Source organism: Branchiostoma belcheri, unplaced genomic scaffold (genome assembly GCF_001625305.1).
Source record: "Branchiostoma belcheri isolate BF01 breed outbred unplaced genomic scaffold, Haploidv18h27 scaffold59, whole genome shotgun sequence".
NCBI classification, from domain to species: Eukaryota; Metazoa; Chordata; class Leptocardii; order Amphioxiformes; family Branchiostomatidae; genus Branchiostoma; species Branchiostoma belcheri.
The window spans coordinates 1,920,569-1,939,511 of record NW_017804231.1 but is presented as its reverse complement, the minus strand read 5'-3'; the positions used below and the strand labels follow the sequence as shown (position 1 = coordinate 1,939,511).

At 42.8% G+C, this 18,943-nt stretch overlaps 2 protein-coding genes across 9 annotated transcripts in view; one reads left to right on the top strand and one right to left on the bottom strand.

Annotated features, from left to right (window-relative positions):
* LOC109482097 (genetic suppressor element 1-like) overlaps positions 1 to 15,942 on the top strand; it is a 30,350-nt gene extending 14,408 nt beyond the window's left edge. For 7 of the 8 annotated variants that reach the window (XM_019784761.1, XM_019784762.1, XM_019784765.1 and 4 more), the window contains 15 exons: positions 2,795 to 2,983; positions 3,262 to 3,434; positions 5,042 to 5,208; positions 5,736 to 5,945; positions 6,356 to 6,559; positions 6,954 to 7,237; positions 8,512 to 8,732; positions 9,736 to 10,575; positions 10,708 to 10,759; positions 11,269 to 11,499; positions 12,129 to 12,257; positions 12,669 to 13,055; positions 13,512 to 13,724; positions 14,030 to 14,133; positions 14,615 to 15,942. In XM_019784761.1, coding sequence (XP_019640320.1) covers positions 2,795 to 2,983; positions 3,262 to 3,434; positions 5,042 to 5,208; positions 5,736 to 5,945; positions 6,356 to 6,559; positions 6,954 to 7,237; positions 8,512 to 8,732; positions 9,736 to 10,575; positions 10,708 to 10,759; positions 11,269 to 11,499; positions 12,129 to 12,257; positions 12,669 to 13,055; positions 13,512 to 13,724; positions 14,030 to 14,133; positions 14,615 to 14,710 — 3,500 coding nt within the window. In that variant the 3' untranslated portion in view covers positions 14,711 to 15,942. The remainder of the gene's footprint in view (positions 1 to 2,794; positions 2,984 to 3,261; positions 3,435 to 5,041; positions 5,209 to 5,735; positions 5,946 to 6,355; positions 6,560 to 6,953; positions 7,238 to 8,511; positions 8,733 to 9,735; positions 10,576 to 10,707; positions 10,760 to 11,268; positions 11,500 to 12,128; positions 12,258 to 12,668; positions 13,056 to 13,511; positions 13,725 to 14,029; positions 14,134 to 14,614) is intronic. The other variant, XM_019784764.1, reaches the window with a different exon arrangement.
* A 1,291-nt stretch (positions 15,943 to 17,233) lies between these two features.
* LOC109481980 (collectin-12-like) overlaps positions 17,234 to 18,943 on the bottom strand; it is a 4,931-nt gene continuing 3,221 nt past the window's right edge. The window contains exons 4-6 of the mRNA XM_019784592.1: positions 18,337 to 18,507; positions 17,953 to 18,110; positions 17,234 to 17,415 (exon numbers count right to left, since the gene is read on the bottom strand). Of these exons, the coding sequence (XP_019640151.1) occupies positions 17,311 to 17,415; positions 17,953 to 18,110; positions 18,337 to 18,507 (434 nt within the window). The 3' untranslated portion in view covers positions 17,234 to 17,310. The remainder of the gene's footprint in view (positions 17,416 to 17,952; positions 18,111 to 18,336; positions 18,508 to 18,943) is intronic.

Genomic DNA, 18,943 nt, shown 5'->3' with positions numbered 1-18,943 from the left:
CCCCGAGCGGATGTGTGCCCTGCAATTGCACTTACACAAGGGCACGTCGTAGGGTTGTGTTCCAGTTAAGCCAAGCTTAGACAAGCCAAGGTCTGAAAGCGATAAAGTACGGTACAGTAGTGCTCCGGTGGTGTTCGCTGCTTGCCGAGAGGCCCCGTTGAAGAGGTTTTCTTGGTGCGATAGTGCTAGGCAAACATCACCCCCTGCTCCTGGCAACTAATAGTTAGGAAACAGGTGGTTCGTCTGGCGCCACATAAACAAGACAAATTGGCTTTGTACAGCAGGGTGCTCTTATGTGATTTGGGTGAATAAACAGTGGGGTAAAATATTTGCCTGGCAGCATTCCATCTTATCATCACCTTCCCCTTGTGAGCCTGGCAGGAAGCTGTCAAAAAAAAAACATCTTGTTTCAATTTCCACCTAGACTGGGTTGGAAATGTCTGTTGAAAGTGACAGAGCAATCTGTAACTGTCAGTCGAATCCATCCCCAAGTGGGAGGAGCCTTGGAGGGTGACCTTTCTCAGATTGTTAGCCCTTATCTTAGCACATCCTTGATTGTTATCTCTTTGTCAGGCCCCTGTTTGAGTGTGAATCTGCCACTATCCTAATGGGTTCCCCTGTAAATTCCCCCCCACTTTATCAGACTGTGCAATCTCCATTGATTTGTAGCTGTACAGCTGCTTGTATCATGGTCGGTTCCCACAGCATTGATATTCCATTGACGAGCAAGGTGCTACCGTAAACTGGATCTCTTCCCAGCAGAAGGTATGATGTATGTTGTTACTCCACACCGCGATCGATACAGAAAACGGGCACCGGTTTCGCATGTAATCTGTATCAGGGAGCGAACCTGTACTTGAACTAAGGGAGGCATTGCTTTACCCTTGGCTGAAGACCAATACTTAGTCCCTGTGTTGTGTTGTAAATGTAAGGATGTAATTGATATATCAGAGACCCCCTGTGCACGATGTATAACCAGCGGCGCGATGGTTTGATGTTGTTCCCTCCTGACATTTTTAGTGCAGCGGACTCCGAAATGGCTCCTTCGAGGTAATGGCTGCGTAATCAATGCCTTTTACGCCGGGCGTATATTCCACTGCTTCTAATTCTGATGGTGGATGATTCAATAGTCGGCTGTATAATTTGATAAATGTGGCATTTTTCATGCTCAGTCACGATGCTTTCCTGAGTCATCTCTTCGCAGCTGAGGCCATTAGTCAATTTAATCCCCCGATTTTGTAATAATCTAGTACCAGGAAGGCATCTTGAGTACTTGAGATGCTGTTTTCATAATGATTACTGATGCAAGCCTTGGTGATTTGTAGTCTTCACTTACGGTGCGTGTGGGCGGTGAGAGATATGGGGTGCCCTTGACTTTTGCATGGAGTCCCGCAGATAAAGCGTCTTATCACCGGAGAATCCTCCTCCCAGGAGACCTTGTTATTTCACGACGGCGTCGCTTCCCAATCCCTTAGAACATTCCCGGTGTCAGACACTTTCAGGAAGAAATTATGCTTAATGGGAGATTGAAATTGATGTATGCAGTTGCTAAACCAAAATGATAAAGTATTTGTCCGTGACCAATTCCCAGACCAAGCCATGTCAGGCGATCCAAAATGTTATAATCTTGATAAACCATACCAATAACAGGAGTAAGACTACGATATGTCATTTTTTTAAAACATCCTTTGTCAGATATGGCTTTAATAAAGGCATGAAAATAACTGTAAAATTGATCATAATGGAATTAGAATCAATCCGAGGATTTGTAAGTTGCTGTCGGAGGCATACTAATGCGATCATACAGGGTTAGCACGGGGCTACAAAGTTGTAAATAATGTCGTTTTTAGCACAACACCCGAGCCATCTGGCACCTTTATCTTGCTTACCCAGCTGCTGGCTGTTCACCTGCGTTCTCATGTTTAATCTACACGGCAAGCACGTCGACCTGCCCTTTCATCCACACCTTTTGTGTATGTTTAGTGTTACCGCACAAAGCTAACGACAGCAAAACAACGCCGTTAAAAGATAACATTGGGGCGGCCCTTATGTCCCTTTGTGTCGTGAGGGAATGGAGTGTGGGGTGCGATTGTTTAGTCTGCTCAGGCCATGCCTTGTCCGCCGTGTTTGTTATAAATAAGGATATAGACCCAGCCAGCAGGTTTATTGGCGGACTTGTTGTTCAAATAACCTGGCACGGACTGTTAGCTTTGTGCGACAATCGCAAACACACTCTCTCTGAACTGTGTAAGCATGAAGCAGGGGAGTGTGTACAGAATGAAAGTCCCGGCACCTAGTAGCTTGCTTTGGTGGATTACAAAAGTCACCCATTTGTTCACCTTCAAGGTTCACAAATTCAAGGTTGCGATGTAACTGCGCTCAAAGAAAAGTGCAGACAAGACAGGATTCTTGTTGTCGCTCCAAAAAAGCCGGAATTAAAATGTGTCAGAAATGAGTTGGGAAGCCACTAGTCTTACCAAACGTTGTGGATGAAAAGGATTATTGATGCCACAGCAGTCACATATGATGAATATATACGTTTGTGCAGTGGAGTAGAAGCAGGCATTTCCGCTGGTTATTGGAAAGGATATCTATTACTACACGTCCAATGATGCGTAAAAGTCACAGCTACGACAAGCGGGACTCCTGTAATGGAGAGTGAAAGCGTATAAAAGTAGAACGTGTCGAGCACAATAAACAGTCGTACAAAGCACAACAAATATTGGGCAATAGATGAAAGGGGGATCCGTGACTGTTCGTTTGTTTACCTTGTACGTTTTGTGTTGACACGCAGGCCTAAAGCCGCCCCCACTGACCATGGTAGCAACGCCTACACATCCAACGTCGAGTGTTTCTCCACTTCACCAGCGTACACTAGGTGGCGCCCCTTCTGTTACAGCCAGCAGCTCTTCTCACAATGGTGGTGCTTCCAGCTTCGCTGCTGCACTAAGGAAGCTCGCCAAACAAGCTACTGATCCACCAGGTATTTATTTTAGTACAACAATCATTAGGCCATGTCAATTTCATAATATGGATGACACCTGAGCGCGTATGTCTTTTCTGCCAAATGTTTTTTGTCACCTCAAACTGTACCCTCATGTGGACTGTTTTTAACCACCAACCATGATGTCAGAAATTGTACAAATATGTCAAATGTAATGATACAGAAATATTTCAATTTCTGGTATAAAAATGTTACATAATGCCACTTTAACGTTCGTGTCGTCGTTACTAAGATGAGTATCCTCTGTACCACGCCAGCTCCAGGGTCGGTACCCGAGCACGTTCCCTCTCCTCCGCGAGTGGGAAGTCACAGTCCGGCCGCAGCGAAACCACCCAGTCGTCAGGGGTCATCCTCACTGACCGGACACCAGTCTTCGTCTCCCAGAATCGGAGCAGCCCTGTCCTATAGCAACGCGGGAGAGAGAAGAAAGGTAAGGCTTTAGGCCACACCAATTTATTTCCTTGGTTCATAGTCATTTTTTAAGGTGAAAATACTAGTACGTGTATAGCAAACAGACATCATAAAAGCGAAGGAAAATTTGCAGGGAGAAAGTTTCAATATGACTGTATTCACTACCTAAAAGTAAGTGCACCAAGGCATAGACCTGGTTTTCAGGCTTTGTTTTTCATTATGTTCTTCCAGTTAATCATATTTTTATAAAATCTGAAAACCAACAAATTAACTTGTAGGGAGAAAAGAAGGAGGCATTTGACAAACATAAAGTCAGAGGTGTGTAAACCCATCCTAAAACTCTGGTGTTGTTTGTCCAAAAAAATCTTCTCCATACCAAAAATTGCTGAAGGCTTGTCATGCATGTCGGAATGACCAGCATTTTTGAGCAGCAAAGTTCCATGAAATATTAGGAATGTGGAATGCTAGCAAATTGCCCTTGGCTGAACGGTGGTGAAATATGTATAAAAGGCTGCCTCAGTAAAAAATATGACAAGCCATACCAAGACTTAAATAGCCTGGGTACCATCCCCAGTAGTATATTCGCAAACTCTATAACTGGGTCTGGACTTGCACACATATAAAACGATTGGTCATGACGTCACGTAATGAGCTAGCCCGAGCAGCGGGGCTTCATTTGATTGGCTGAGCCTCAGAGGCGACGGCCAATGGCGCACCTGCATTATTCAAGTGATGTTTGTTGTTTTGTAAACACAGATCTTCGCGCGAGTATTCCTTTTCTCGGTGCGTTCTTTTTTTACCGGTAGGACGCCCAAAACATCACGAACAAAATTATTCAATGCATCTTTTTGCTCATTTTTGAGCGACGATATTCCGTCTAAATCGTCCAAAACGGACGTGATTGCAAGGTCAACATCAACCTCCGTGAGCTGAACGGCTTGTGCGTTAGCCATGTTGATGATTTATCACGGAAAGACTGACTACGGCTATATCATGTGCGCTTTAGCATTCGGTTCCCCGTCGGACATGTTGATGATAAGGCGTTCGGACGTTCGAACGGACGCTAACGTCGCCGTTCGGACATCCGAACAGCCCTTACCTAATATGTACACACCCAAAAAAGGGCTTAGACGAGTAGGACCAATCAGCGCGCTCGTTCAAAATCTGAACGAATATTTAGACTCCAGACGCTACATATGTGTGCAAGTCCAGACCCAGTTATAGAGTTTGCGAATATACTACTGGGGATGGTACCCAGGCTAAGACTTAAAGGCATGCAAGACGATTTCAGGGCAGTAAAACTGGATTTTCAAAGTCAAATTTCCGGTCATTCTTGTAATGTAGTAAGTTGAAATTAAATACATTGGTGCATCAATCCTATCCCATAACATACTGATATCTTTGAGGCAAAGATGGGATGCTGCTGACAGAAATTAAAACGGTTGCCTGTATTGTATTGTAGACTACTTATGGGTACCAAAAAGTAAGAGATGCTTCATGTAGTTTGTTATGAACTGATGAAGAAAGTGTTTTCTGTGCAGAATATGATGTCCTTTGAATACTAAGATGTTGCAGTGTTCTTGTTCACAAAGTCTCATGGATACAAAAATGGTTTTGTTCTTGCAGAGTTCTGAAAGGCCACCGTCCGGGGAACGTAGTAGCCATTCGAGCAAGTCTTCAGACTCCAACCACCTGCCCGCGGTCAAGACAGAAAAAGTGACCCCCGGGCCATCAACTGGACAACAGAGAACCACACCGGCTAGCCAGTCTTCAGACCTCGGGGTACCACACAGGTCAGGGGAAATGTCTACCTAAAACTTTTACATTGTTAATTTTCTCTATTTCAGTACATCTCTATAGTTTGTCACAGTTTCAGAGTCGTTGGTTCTAGAGTGACCAGGCTTTCCACTCCAATGACCCTAAAAAAAACCTACATCTAAGTCCTACCATTATACCCCATAGTTCATCTGAGTTGACATAGTGAAAAAATGTTAACTGTTCTCCAACTCAAAGAAATTAGACTCACCTGTATTTTCTACCAAATCTCAGTCTTCGTTAGTTACCTGGCCCAAGCACTGTATACAGGCTGATGTCACACGTGGGAAAAATAATGTGTATTAAGTTCTTGGGTCAGATAGCTGATGAAGACTGAGGGATTTGATGGAAAGTTCCGGTGAGTCTAAATTTCTTTGAGTTGGAGTCCAGTTTGATTTTTTCACTACATAAACTTACCTTTTTTTTAGTCTGTAGCAGTTTTTCTACTGGCCTCTGAAAGCTTTGTTTCTCAATTGTTTCTGTTGGACTCCTGTTTCTCCACAAGCAGGCCGATCCCCCACCACATCGGACTTGAGGAGATGTCCAACCACACGTCGTCCAGCCCACGCGGCTTCCAGCCTTACCGTCCCGAGGACATCAGGCACGCCCTGCCCATTCCCTTCGGCTTCGACATGGCGTCGGCGCCGACCTACCATTCCACGCCATATCACCCCGCACTGTTCGCTGGGACGCCATTCCCCCACCCAGCATTCAGGTAAGAGAGTCTCTCTATCTCTCTCTCTATCCAGTTTAACATCTTTTTTCCCCAAAACTGGGGGTGCTTGCATCAAGTTAAGTCTTCTTTGAAGCAATATTTGTTATGGCTGGACGCCCTTCCTAACGCCAACCCAGACCCTAGTAGGGCCCAGGATCCCTCTACCTGAGATGGGGAAATATGTGTTAAGTGAGTAAATGACCATTTTTATCACAAACTCCAAAATCAATAAAGTTCTGTGAAGAGAATACGACTGAGAATGATAACTGTTGAAAGGTAACAGATTGTATTGGTCAATATAACAGTGCCCCTCCAGAGTTTTCTGTCTATCAGCTACTTCAGTTTCTTTCATCCAAATCCCTTTTTTTTAAGTTAGTGAAAAACTGACTGTCACCTTTTTGTGTTTCCAGACTTGAGGACCATTACGAGCAGTACCGTCTGGCCGGCCTGCGGGCCCCCTTCATGCCCGTGCCCCCTCCCCACAGTGCCTTCTTACCCGGACACCCTCCCCCCGGCCTCCCCATCTCCATGCACGGCATTCGGTACCCGCCCCACGAGATGATCACCCCTTACCTGCACGGCTCGCCCAGGCACCCTGCTGTGGGGAGTGACAGGTAAACCTGTAACTTCTAACCTTTGACTGAAAGGATAAACTTTGACCTCTAAGCTTTGACTCACATGGTAAACTTTGACCTCTAAGCTCAAAAGGTGGGAGGTGGATTGTTGCCAAAATTATGTTTTTGTTTTGGATGAAATAAAACAAAAATGAATCACCACAAGAAAATGAACCACCAAATAAATGAAATCTTTACTTACAGAAAATGAAATGTATATCAAACGTGCACTACAGTTTTCTATTCAATTTGTCTTTGTAATTGTATGCATTGGGAAAATTTTTGTATCAGAAAGCCAGTAATTGTGAGGCTTGTGGAAGAACAACAAACTTTGAGATGGCATTGTTCATGTAGCACTGTTTTTGTTTATGAACTGTTGTGTTACATTCTCCAGGTCTGCTGCTGAACAGGAGTCCAGGGAACGGAGCCAAAACAATCACGACCAGGACCACCAGGACAAAGACAGAGAACGACAGGACAGGAACAGAGACAAGGATAGGCCTCAGGAGGAACCAAAGAACTTGTCAGTTGCCGCCAACGGCACGGCGGAGAAGGATACGAAAGACGTGATACTGGTGAAGGAGCGAGAGCGGCCGCGGACAGAAGCCAGGGACAAGCAGTCTCCCAGGATGTCACATTTTCCAGGACTCCACTCTGTGCAAAATGGAGACATAAGCTGTAAGAGTTTTTTTAAACTCATTTGTTAATGAAGAACCAGATTTTACATTTTAAAGAGTTGGTTGGACTTAGGCATAGAAATTGACTAGACTCTTCATTTGTTAAAAGCATCCAATTTAATTATATGCAGGCAGCATATTATTAGAATGGGGTTGGGGGGGGGGGCATCCACCTATTGCTGTTCATGTACTGGACATGTCTGTATTGTCAGAGTATGCAATGGCTTTCCTTACTTCGGCTTCGATATACCATTAAAACATACGATGCAAAATCAGCAAGTCATATCTGCATCTTTCAACTGTTTCTTCCCATGCTACTGAAACGTATTTTCCCAGCTGCGTAGTATGCCCTACCGGGGGATGAAGCCCTCAACACCTGTCAGTAGTTCCCGGTATTATTGACTGCCTTCCAGTGCTTTGGCCACCGGCCAGTCACCAGGTTTCAAAGAAATATGTCCCCTCAAATGCTGACTCATGTTCTGGGAATGCCTCGACGACCCAAAGCCAAAGTTCCTATCAGAAGACAAACAGGTTTGGTCATCAGAGGTGGCAGGAGGCAGGCAAATTAGAGCAGCTTTCAACACAGTGTCGTACTGAATAACATTTCTGAAATCAAAGGTTGTGGAACGGGAAGGTCGCGCTCGGTCCCTTACCTTTCAAAGTCAGTGCTTAGTAGCTGTGAGAAACTTGTTGACTGTCAGAAGAAGTTAGGGTGAAACGGCTTCTCCCATTTGATAACAGCAATTACTGTTTTGTTTTTTTTATGTTTCTAATATAGTTTTGAAGAGAAATATATAAGAAAAGCATGATAATACACAGAAAATTTGATTGAATAGGTTGAGGGATAAGCTGTAAGGTAGATGTTCGAGACTGTGACTGATCTTTACTGATTTTTCAGGACACGTAACATTCACATGCAAACTGCACTTTGTAGAAAACTCCAGCTTTATTGATATTGACTGGCGTGTCACAATACGTTACATGAAATATGCAGTACATTGATAAACTGGTACTTTTGTCATAGTCATGTCTATCATGCCATCTAGCTCAGTGCCTAGAAGTGTTCATTTGGCTTTGCATTGAGCAACACTATGACATGATCAAAAAGTTTTTTAGATAGCTTGCAACCTGGCAGGCACCTTCAACTATGCTGGTTTGGTGTCTAGATCAGGGTCTCAGCAAGAAATATTTTGAAACCAATTACCGGTACTCCTGGTATCATTTGTCATGACAAAAAGTTTAAAATCTCTTTTTTTTCTCCCCCGACTACCTCAGCGTCCAGACGGCACGACATCTCGTCGCCGACGCCGTCGCAGCTGAGTAACGGGGACCGCTCGCGGGCGCTGGTGCAGATGGAGTTCCAGCACCAGCAGTACATGAAGCGGCTGAACCAGGAGGAGCGCTGGCAGAGCAGACAGCGCCAGATGCGCGAGGAGAAGGCTGAGAGACAGCAGGAGGTGTCCAGCTACAGACAGCAGCTGTTACAACAGCAACAGGTCAGTGCTGTCCAAAAAAGTCCAGACTTTGCATGATGTACAAAATGACTAGTACTGTTATGAAAGTTCATCCTTCTTGGTTAGTGTTGGAACAAAAGATTTCCCTTTAAACAAAATGACCAATAAACTGTAAATGTACCAACTACAAGTACCTAAAACCAGCTCAAAAACGACCTAAAATCTAGTCATGCCTTCAAGCATCAGTTGAGTACCGAGGATTGAGGTCTTCAAAAACTTTTTTCCTAGAACTATCGCAGAGTGGAATTCACTGCCTTCATGTAGTAGGGTCAACATGGTGGGCTTTAAACTATGCTAAAGCCTTACAGCTAGGTGTGTAAAGCAAGGATTAGGTGTAACAAGTCATTCGGCATGATATAGCCAGCTGCCGCCACGTTGCATGCCTGCAAAGTTGGTTAAGCTGATGGGCTGTAATACTTTTTTTCACTGGCTATACAGATACATCTTGAGAATTCAAAGAAAAATTGACAAATCGTTCTATGAATTTTTGGGTGATTTGGCAAATATTAGACTGTCTATAAACTCTCCTGGGTTTGGTGATTAATGGACATATTAATTCCAGCTGTTGTGAAGTATGCAGAAGAGGAAACGTTAACACAGACTGACACTGAATAATATCCCACATCAGGTTTAAGGCTGTAGCAGTATCTCTGGGGAGAAACTGCCAGCTGTTTTTTGTGGAAGGCCTGAGGCAAAAAAAAAACTTGAACCAGCTTTTTTTTTAAAGGTGAAGGGATGACCAAATGTTCTGAAAGTCTGATAACTGAATAAGTGGACAAACTAAGAAAGTTCCTTTCTGTATCACTTTTTTGTAAAACAAGTAAAAATATTGTGATTATCATACTACTGTAAAGAAAGGTTTTCCCTACCATTTCATCCATTTTTGGATGTGACTGTTTTTGTTATCTGCTTTTGAAATACATGGAGAGGGGAAGTGAGTTTTACCAATGATAATACTTACCCTTGCTTTTCTATTCTCACACAGGGAACATTGCGAGCTTCACCTAATCTCAAGCACGGCCCCTCGCATGTAAATAGAGAAATGACTCCAAACAATCACTCCGAAGAGAGGAACCATTCCGAGAGGGTGGACAGCAAAGAGGCCATCCACCTACCCCCCAACAGTCACCCCCCTCCGTTGGTACCCCCTCAGAACGTCCACTCCTTTACTAGGGAGGAACCCTGGAAGTTCCACCTTGCTCACGCGAAGCACCCACTGGATAATCTCCGTGCAGTCAGCGAGGTTAGAATACCGACCACCCCACCATCCTCAGTCGCCGCCCATTCCAATCAGTACGACTACGACAGGCACCCTCCCGCACGGACGTCCCCGGCGAATCATGACAAACCACATTCCGCCGGACCTCATCAGGCGGCGGTCAGGACGGACAAGTCTCCGCGCCCGCCGCGCGGGGAGAGAACTTTCCGCAATCACTTCGAGCGCTTCAACCACGAGCAGTCGCTGCTGATCAACGGGCACCTTGACCGGGTGGCGGAGACGTTTCTGGACCAGTCGAACCAGTACGCGTACGACCACCGCAGGCTGTCGGAGCTCGCTTACAACATCAACGTCAGCAAGGCCCTCTCTGTGCCCTTCACGGAATACTTCCTGGGAATTCAGAGGACTAACAGGGCAGATTCTGACGAGGACAGACACGTGGTGAGCAAACTGGACATGGAGGAGAGCAAAATCCGGGAGGCCCGGATGAGGGGCACGTACAGAAGTGACTGTGATTCAGACAGTGACAGTGACATTGAAGTCCAGCGAGCTAAACTGCAGAAAATTGCGTCAGGTCCACCGTTGCAACTAGACGAGTCACCAAAGGTACCAAACAGGAACACGAACTCCTTGTGAAAAATGTTAATCACTGTTTAAATTTTTTCTGAATGCTTATTTCCTTTTCTGTGCCAATTTTCCTTACAAAAATCACTGACATGAAATTTGTTGTTTCTTCAGAAACTTTATTTTCTGGAGAAGTTTGGGCTGACCACTCAAAAGAGGAAATGTGGTGAGTACTAGTAACGTTACTAGTACATGGAAACTATTGCATCAAGAGCATTCTTCTTTATAAGAAATACATTATCTGTTTATCATCTTCTTTCTTCAGTGGCTTGCTAACCTGATGAAACTATTCATGTATGCAACAGAATGTATTACTGAATGTCATCCTTCTTTGTCTCCACCACCACTGAATGCAACAAGCTGAAGGGGCAATGAAGTTGTGACATGATGAAATGAATTGATTGATTGATGATACAGTCAAACTTGCCCAAGCAACCACCTCTTTAAGCCGGCCATGTGGCCATAACGGCCTCTTTTTCTCTGTCCCAAATTTCCCAATAGACATATGCATTAAGGGGTTTGCCTAAGCCGACCACTTGTCCAATGTGACCGATTTGGGACTGCACATGGTCCAATCTCTGTCTATGACGAGTGCATCATTGATTGATTGATTGGTCTAAGAATACCATTTGTCTAGGAAAAGATTGACGGTATATCATCATTCCCCAATCCCAGCTGTCCACGAGGAGAAGAGGAGGAAGAGGAGGCGGATGTTGATGGAGCGCAGCCCGTCTCCGTCCAAGTCTGACCACGAGGACGAGAACCAGCCGTGCAGCCCGCTGACCACGTCCTACACGCCCGAGGACATGGTGCAGGAAGGGAACCTGGAGGATAAGAAGTCGTTCCTGGCTGAGATGGGGCTGGGCTTCATGCACACGGAACATAGGAAAGGTGAGGAGAAACATGGTGTGTGTTTATTTTAACACTTTCGTATGCTAGGCCGCACCAATTTAAATGATATAAAATGTTTTAAAATGTTTAAAATATTTGAGAGATGGTCCAGAGTTTCAGACATGGTGTGTGTTCAAGACTCTTAATTTTAACACTTCTTTCTGGAATTTTTTGCTTTGTCATCATCACCACAATCATCTTCTTACCACAATTCAGTACTTAGCACCAAAGTGGATGTCATTGTTGCATGCACTTCACAAAAAAACTGACAGAGGGCACTACATGTATTGCATTCTTGGCTTCCATGTCTGTGCATGAGCTACATAAATATGTTCAAAAACTTCATATCCAGCACACGTATATTCACAGAATAAGTCAAAATAAGAATGAATGACACAGAATTTTGTATTAAACAATATGTTAAAATGCTTAGTGAAATTGTTTTCAAGGCAGGTCGCTTGCCTAGGGTCTTGGTTTTGTTCTAATGTGCACTAAACATTGTGTAGCTCACATGTGTGCACTTCTGATTATAGATGATAGGTGGCTCTCTTCACCAGTATACCAACATTATTCAACCCTGGTTGCTTTTGGAATAGAATAAAAACTTTTCCCTCACCTCATATGCTGGACTGTTATGTTTGCAGAAAAGCAACGTGATCAGCAGATAGTGGATGCCTTTAAGTCAGGGAAACTGAGGAGTCTTCTCGCTGCACCCAGCACCAACAATCACAAGGTCCCTTCTGTAGAGTCTAAGAGGCCTATTAGCAACACAGGTAAACTTGTCTCTAAACATTTTCGCACCAAAAATTTTAATTGACAAAAGTCATACTTCAGGACTTACTGGTAATGTTAGTAAACATCAAACTACTTTCAACTAGTAAGTTTTCAATAATTGTGTAACATCTGTGCACCAAAAATTGAAATATTGTATGGATTAATTTAAAAACTCTCTGCATGATTGTAGTTTACTTCCACTTTTCAACATATTAGTGCAAGTATCTCACATTTCTGACATTTATGGTTGGGGTTAATAAAACAGCCCACACGAGGCACACTCAGTTTTTGGCACCACCACAAACTACCAGAATGTAAACAAACATGGCTGACAGCTGTTTCCAACTTGTATACATTCTGTGACATCACCCACTCATCAGATTTCTTGTATGTTCCTTTTCTTCGTCCAGGTGCGACTAGTAAAGACAGCACAAAGGGAAAACCGACAGAACCTGAGACTCCCAGCACACAGAGACTTCCTCCCAGCCCTGTACAGCAACCTCCTACTCACAACCATTCCCAGCCGCCCTTCCCGAACCAAAGGCAACCCCTCCAACCAATCCATCCTCAAGCTAAGGCGTCGACCTCCCCGGTACCCCCCACCCCACAACAGGCCCCTCCCCCTGCACACGACAGACAACCGCTGGCGTATCGGCCTCAAGATGTACACAACAACGTCAAGAAGAGGAGCCAGGAAGCATCGAGTACACAAAAGCACGAAAACCACCAGTCCTTCGCTCAACGGTTTCATGAGTCGGTGCTGCAATCTACCCAGGAGGCCCTAGCCCAAAAACAAGGTAGGGAAAATCTTAGAACTTTTTTGTTGGTTTGTTTTTTTATGGTTTTCACAGTTTAACACATGTTTAAATCAACAAGGAACATGTAGCATATTATGGAAAGAAATCATTGAGTAAATAAAATTCAACATGGTGCTACAGCTTAAAACTACATGTATGTATGTGCTTCCTGTGTATTACTACTAAACTACTGTCCAACTGCAAATTTCTCAGTCAGTCTGTCAGTCTGAAATTTACAAATTTGCAAATTCAAAACACTACAAAAACCTCCTTTTCCTTACTACCAGAAAATAGAAGTCAATTAATTTATAGTACACTGCTAAATACTTGTGATAACTCTCATAAATGTTTTTGAATCCAACAATTTTACCAGAAATATAAAAACATGAAAAAGAACTATTTGTCTGGTATCCAACCCATGGAAGGTCAGGTCATGATTTTCTTTTTCTTTCTCAGTCCACAGCATGCCCGTCGGTCAGCAACCGGAGAAACCCGTCAGTGCTCCCCAGGAGAGCTGGCCACGACATGCCCGCGCCACTCCTACACACGCTCCATTGCCGCTCTTACAGCAAGCCACGGACAGGGACGATGGGAACGGGGAGGGGCAGGGACGCATGAACTGGCCAGGTGTCGCCGTCATCATGGAAGCCTATCAACGTTATTCACAAGGTTAGAAATCAATTAAATTGTGCAGAATTTCTCTAACTGGGGAAATGATTTAACGGATTGGGCTGTTTGTTTGTCAAGACCCTTCATTGCCTTAAACAGATTTCTATTTTTTTTATTGCCATGCACAACAGCAATCGAATCAGCAAATTGATTAGCATTTGCTCGATGGAGATTTTGTAAACAGTGAAAATTTTTCATTGGCCTGAGAACGCAACCTTTATCTGCCTAGTCTAACTTGCTTACTTGCTGAGTAGTAACTTACTAATTTGAGTATGCCATAAACTTCATTGTCCTTTTTTTTCCAGAACAAGAGTTGGAGAGAGAGGTCCTGCAGGGCCAGTTCAGCCACCTGCAGACGACTCACAGCAGTCTGAACAGAACAGCCGAGACTCTCAGCCTCAGGATGTCGGTCAGTAAACATCAACCAATACTCATCTGTCATGTTAACGCCAAACTAGTTTACTTGTTGGTTCTTGGATTTTTCAGCAAAAATAAAAACAGGTCTAGGCTTCTTATGATAGCCCCAAAAGCTATGATAGGAGCTATAAAGTCAACATACCAGGCTGGTTTATGTTTCAAGCAATAAATTTTTAACTTTTTGTCAAAGCAATGCATTGATCAATGGTAAAGGTAACAACTAGGAAGACAACCGTAGGGGCCAAAATGTAAGCATTTTGGAGTTGATTCAGAATCTGATTTTTTTTTTAAATCAGCAATGAAGTGGGAAATCCAAGAACCAATTAATTAAATTGGTGTGGCCTAAGGGGGCATTATGTGAGATTTTTGCACCAAGATAATCTCTAAATTACTTCGGCTAACTAACCTACTTCAAAATATGTGTGCAATTAGTTGACAATTAGCTGAAAGATTTTTTTCTCCCTCCCCCTTAGGATCTAATCCGAACCAAACAACAACTGGACGAAGAGAGGGAACACATCCAGGGTGCAATAGACAACCTCAAGTTATTCTTCAAAAGAGTCTTTTAGTATCGGTCACAGATCCCACAGGAACTGTTGTGGAATAGCTGAAGCGTTGGGAATCAACTGCATTTCCTTCAAACCGTATTTGGTTCAACTATCGTTACAAGAGGCGTCAGCCCAAAATTGATAGAAAATTGTTGTTGTAAGCTTAATGACCTGCTAATGTCTAAAATGCAATTCTGCAGTTTGTCCTTTTTTTAAACTGGAGGTATTTAATGAATACAGATGTGGCAAATGAGAAGAGTAGATGACGAAATTAATGGGAATAATGAAATTATTATTGAATTTTGGTAATAAAAGAAATCATTAAATTGTAGAATCAAAAAGCCAAATCTAGCACTTTTAGGTCATTCTCATGTTGTTATTTGTGTTCTATACAATTGCACAATACTGCTTTTTGTACTGTTCATGCAATAGCAACTGTCCTTTTTAATCATTCACATTGAGTGGTGATTTTTTTTTTACATTTTTCATAGCAAATGGACTAGGTCAGCTTGAACTGCAATGTAGTAAATTTTTTTCATAGCTGCCAGGTCATTGAACATGCCTACTTTTGGACAAGTAGCTTAGATGAAGAAGAGATAGATTCATTGCAAATATATTGACCACCTTGCAATAGCAGAAGCTTGGTTGTGCAAAATATCTTTGTGTCCGAGACAGCTTTGAAGACTTTAAAGGAAGCAGTTGTGTTTTATGTATCAAGTTTCTGAGGGTCTTTCTTCGAGAAATAAAACAACATCTAGGTCACCCACAGCTCTTTGTATGTTAAATGGGTGAAGAACTTATGTTATGCCCCTTGGGAGAAATTTTGTATTATTACCAAATCGGTGGGCTGTTGTATAATTGTCGGTGCTATCTAGCATAAGAATATCTTCACCAAACTCGAAAAAATCTCCACGAAAACCGGAAGAATCTGGTCTTCGCTTTAAGAGAGGAGCAATGGAAGTGTGCAAATGTTTGACAAGAAAAAGTCAAGCTGCAATAGAATGTAAGACTAGGGTGGCATCGGGAAGTATGCCCGATGCAGAGACCTTTCCGAACATTTGCACAAGCACCGGACTTGTACAAGAGAATGTGTATCTATTCCACATGTATAGGAATCAGTGTATTTTAGACCAAGTCAGTGCTTACATCTATTTTATTTATTCTACCGTAGGAACAATCTTGTACAGAACTGTTATTATCACAGAGGCTTGGCTGTCAAAAAGGCAGAATAAAGAGATACTTTTTTCCATGTATTCGTTGATTGGACTGATTTCATCTTTTATAGCATAATCTTTCAGGTCTTGTACGTCAGGGCCATCTTAATACTAGTATGTATATGTGGGAACCCCATAGACAATAGAGAAAATATTCAAAGCATATACCCCAGCCCTAGTGGAGATCAGAGATATCCAGGTCTTCTTGAAGATGATATCATTTGCGTTGCTCATCAGAGCATATAGTATCAGCCAACAATTGATAAAATAATCACGAGGGAGACTCTACAGCGTCCTTTCTGACCCTACAATTATGAATATCAAAAGCAAATGTTTGTTTAGGTAGAACGTCCTTGTTTTGTTTTGCTGTTAAAACGGCATTTATGTGCAGCTAGATTTGTATTGCGGGGCCAGTTGTTGTTGTGCAACCCTAGCCGGGTTCTTAGGGATGCTGCTAGAGAGACTGTCTACATGGCTATATGAAGAACAGACACAGGACACAGGCATGGCTGGTACACACACACGGGAGGCTCGCTTTGGAGGATTCAACCTGTGACTGTTCTCTGTCCAGTGTCGTCCCCCTCTCAGCAGCCAGGCACTCCCTTTCTTTATTCACTAAAACTAACACCACAATGCAAGGCGAGTGTCTCACAACCTCTGTTGGAGGAACATCGGAACAGTAACATGACAGGCGCTTTGTGTCCTAACATCAAAGGAACTACCTTACATAATTGCCTGCAACGTACAATTGTGAAAAAAAGTACAATTTACATGAGGTGTTCGATGCGAATGCTTCTTTCAAGGCAAGATGATGAATCATCAGATAAATTATTAATTTGCAATTTGAACTTTTGATTGTGAAGTTAAAGAGCAATTCTTATATACCCTCTTTTATTTACATGTACGTGTATAGCATCAGACCCTTCTCCCCTAGAGGACGTGTAAACTGAGCAGTTAAAGGATATCATGCAAAACTGTTTACAGTTTTCTAAATGTAGGTTGTCATAGTAACTCTTCGCTAACGTGTTTACTAACATTTTGAATGATCAGCAACCTGCAACAAGTATACCCCGAAAATGTTTTCAAGGGTAAAAGCATGTCAACTCATAAGTTCAATATAGAATTGACATTTTCATTACTTTCTTAATTCTCTGTGTGCTCCAGTGCAGCATGATTTAGTTCGTACAAGCTACGTGTTACAGTAACCCTACCATTCAAATTAAGTCTGTGCTATGATAGGAAAAAGCAAAACATCACTGGCAAAAAGTTATATTTCTGTAAGGTAAATTGGAATATTTCTCAAATACATAACAAAAGAATCACAATAAGGAATGAAGACCTTAATTATTGCTACTGCAGTCCCAGAAACCTGTAGCAGAATAGTATTCTTTTACATCCACAAGACTACTAGTACCATGATTTTAGCTTCTTGCAAATGAAAGGATATTTGTTGCGGCATCGTACGTCATTCCACTCTCCTGTTTTCCATGTACCTACCAAATACCTGCCATCCTGTAGGAAATGTCACATAAATAATATGTAATAAGAAAACTGATAAAAACGTAAACCGAAGATATCCAAAGAAAGTGATAAAATATTTATATTGCATTGGGATATATATTATTGGTAGACGCGAAACTTAAATATATCAAATAATATCTATTGCAAGAAATAATAAAAGAAATGTATTAAACGTGTTAATTGCAAATGAAAATGTCAACAAAATGATGCATTTCTGTTCATTCTCACTCAAACGCACTGCTGAAAATCAAACAACAGTAGCCATGGTGACTAACAGTAGGTATCTCTTCTGGCCATTGACCTGGGAAAAACTGTCATGAGAGACTTACAAGGGATGGGCATCACTTGGGAAGGAGCCCGAAGGACAGCACAGGACAGAAGACAGGGGAGAGTTTATTTGTTTTCAATGGAATAAGACGGAACCTACCTAAAACAGCATTTTCCATTCTCTGAAGATAAGCAGATGTATTTTTATTACCTGCCCTTCAGAGGTCTCACTACTGGTATGTAATAGAAGGAACCACCCACCTTAGAGTACATGGAAACGCAGTGTTCTCCACCACTGAAGATAGTCTTGAAGTTGTTAGGCTCACCAGGTCTCCAGTTGGCATATCTGCGTGGTGACCCATCCGTCCATATCCAAGAGTCTCCACGTCTACGAAGTCCAATCCACACAGCACGTGGGGCTACAGGCAGGCAACATGAACAACAATTCTGGGAAATTTGTCTACAATAATGTCTGGCCTTGTCGATAGGGTTGCTGAATCTTACAAGTATATGAAAAAAGCAATAAAGTATGCTATATGAGAATTTACTTCAGTTTCCTAATCTCAGATAAAATGTAGGTTAAATCTTAATCTCTAGAATCTAGAATAGAATGACATAATTGATGACAAGCTGCTTATTACCCACCATTCAAGCTGAGACCTGCAATGAAATAGTTTTCCCCACGGTTTGCGATGGAGGCCACGTTTGCACCTTCCTTTCCACACTCTGTGAGCGCGTCGTTCCAAGTGAGTTCCTGTCTCTTAAACTTGTAGCAGTGGACGTTGTATCCCACCCACCCACTCTGGCACTGTTCTTCTGTAACATTTAAACAGCTAATGCAATGAGCTCGTCATTATGTCTTATACCATTAATGAAGCGAGAACAATGCTTTTTGGAAAGCTTAAGATACAGGTGCAGTGATGAAGCCAGCTAATTGCAAAAGAGTTCTTGCAGTTATGGCATCGTCTTTTCCTTAGACCTGGTGAGTTTGTCTATTGTAACAGTTGTTACCTACATGAAAATTTATTGTTTTCGGCCTGTCTGTGTGACTGTCTGGGAGTGTGTGTGTGTGTGTGTGTGTGTGTGTGTGTGTGTGTGTGTGTGTGTGTGTGTGTGTGTGTGTGTGTGTGTGTGTGTGTGTGTATGTGTGTGTGTGTGTGTGTGTGAGTTTGTCTGTGTATGTGTATGTGTGTGTGTGTGTCTGTGTGTGTGTCTGTGTGTGTGTCTGTGTGTGTGTCTGTGTGTCCGTGTC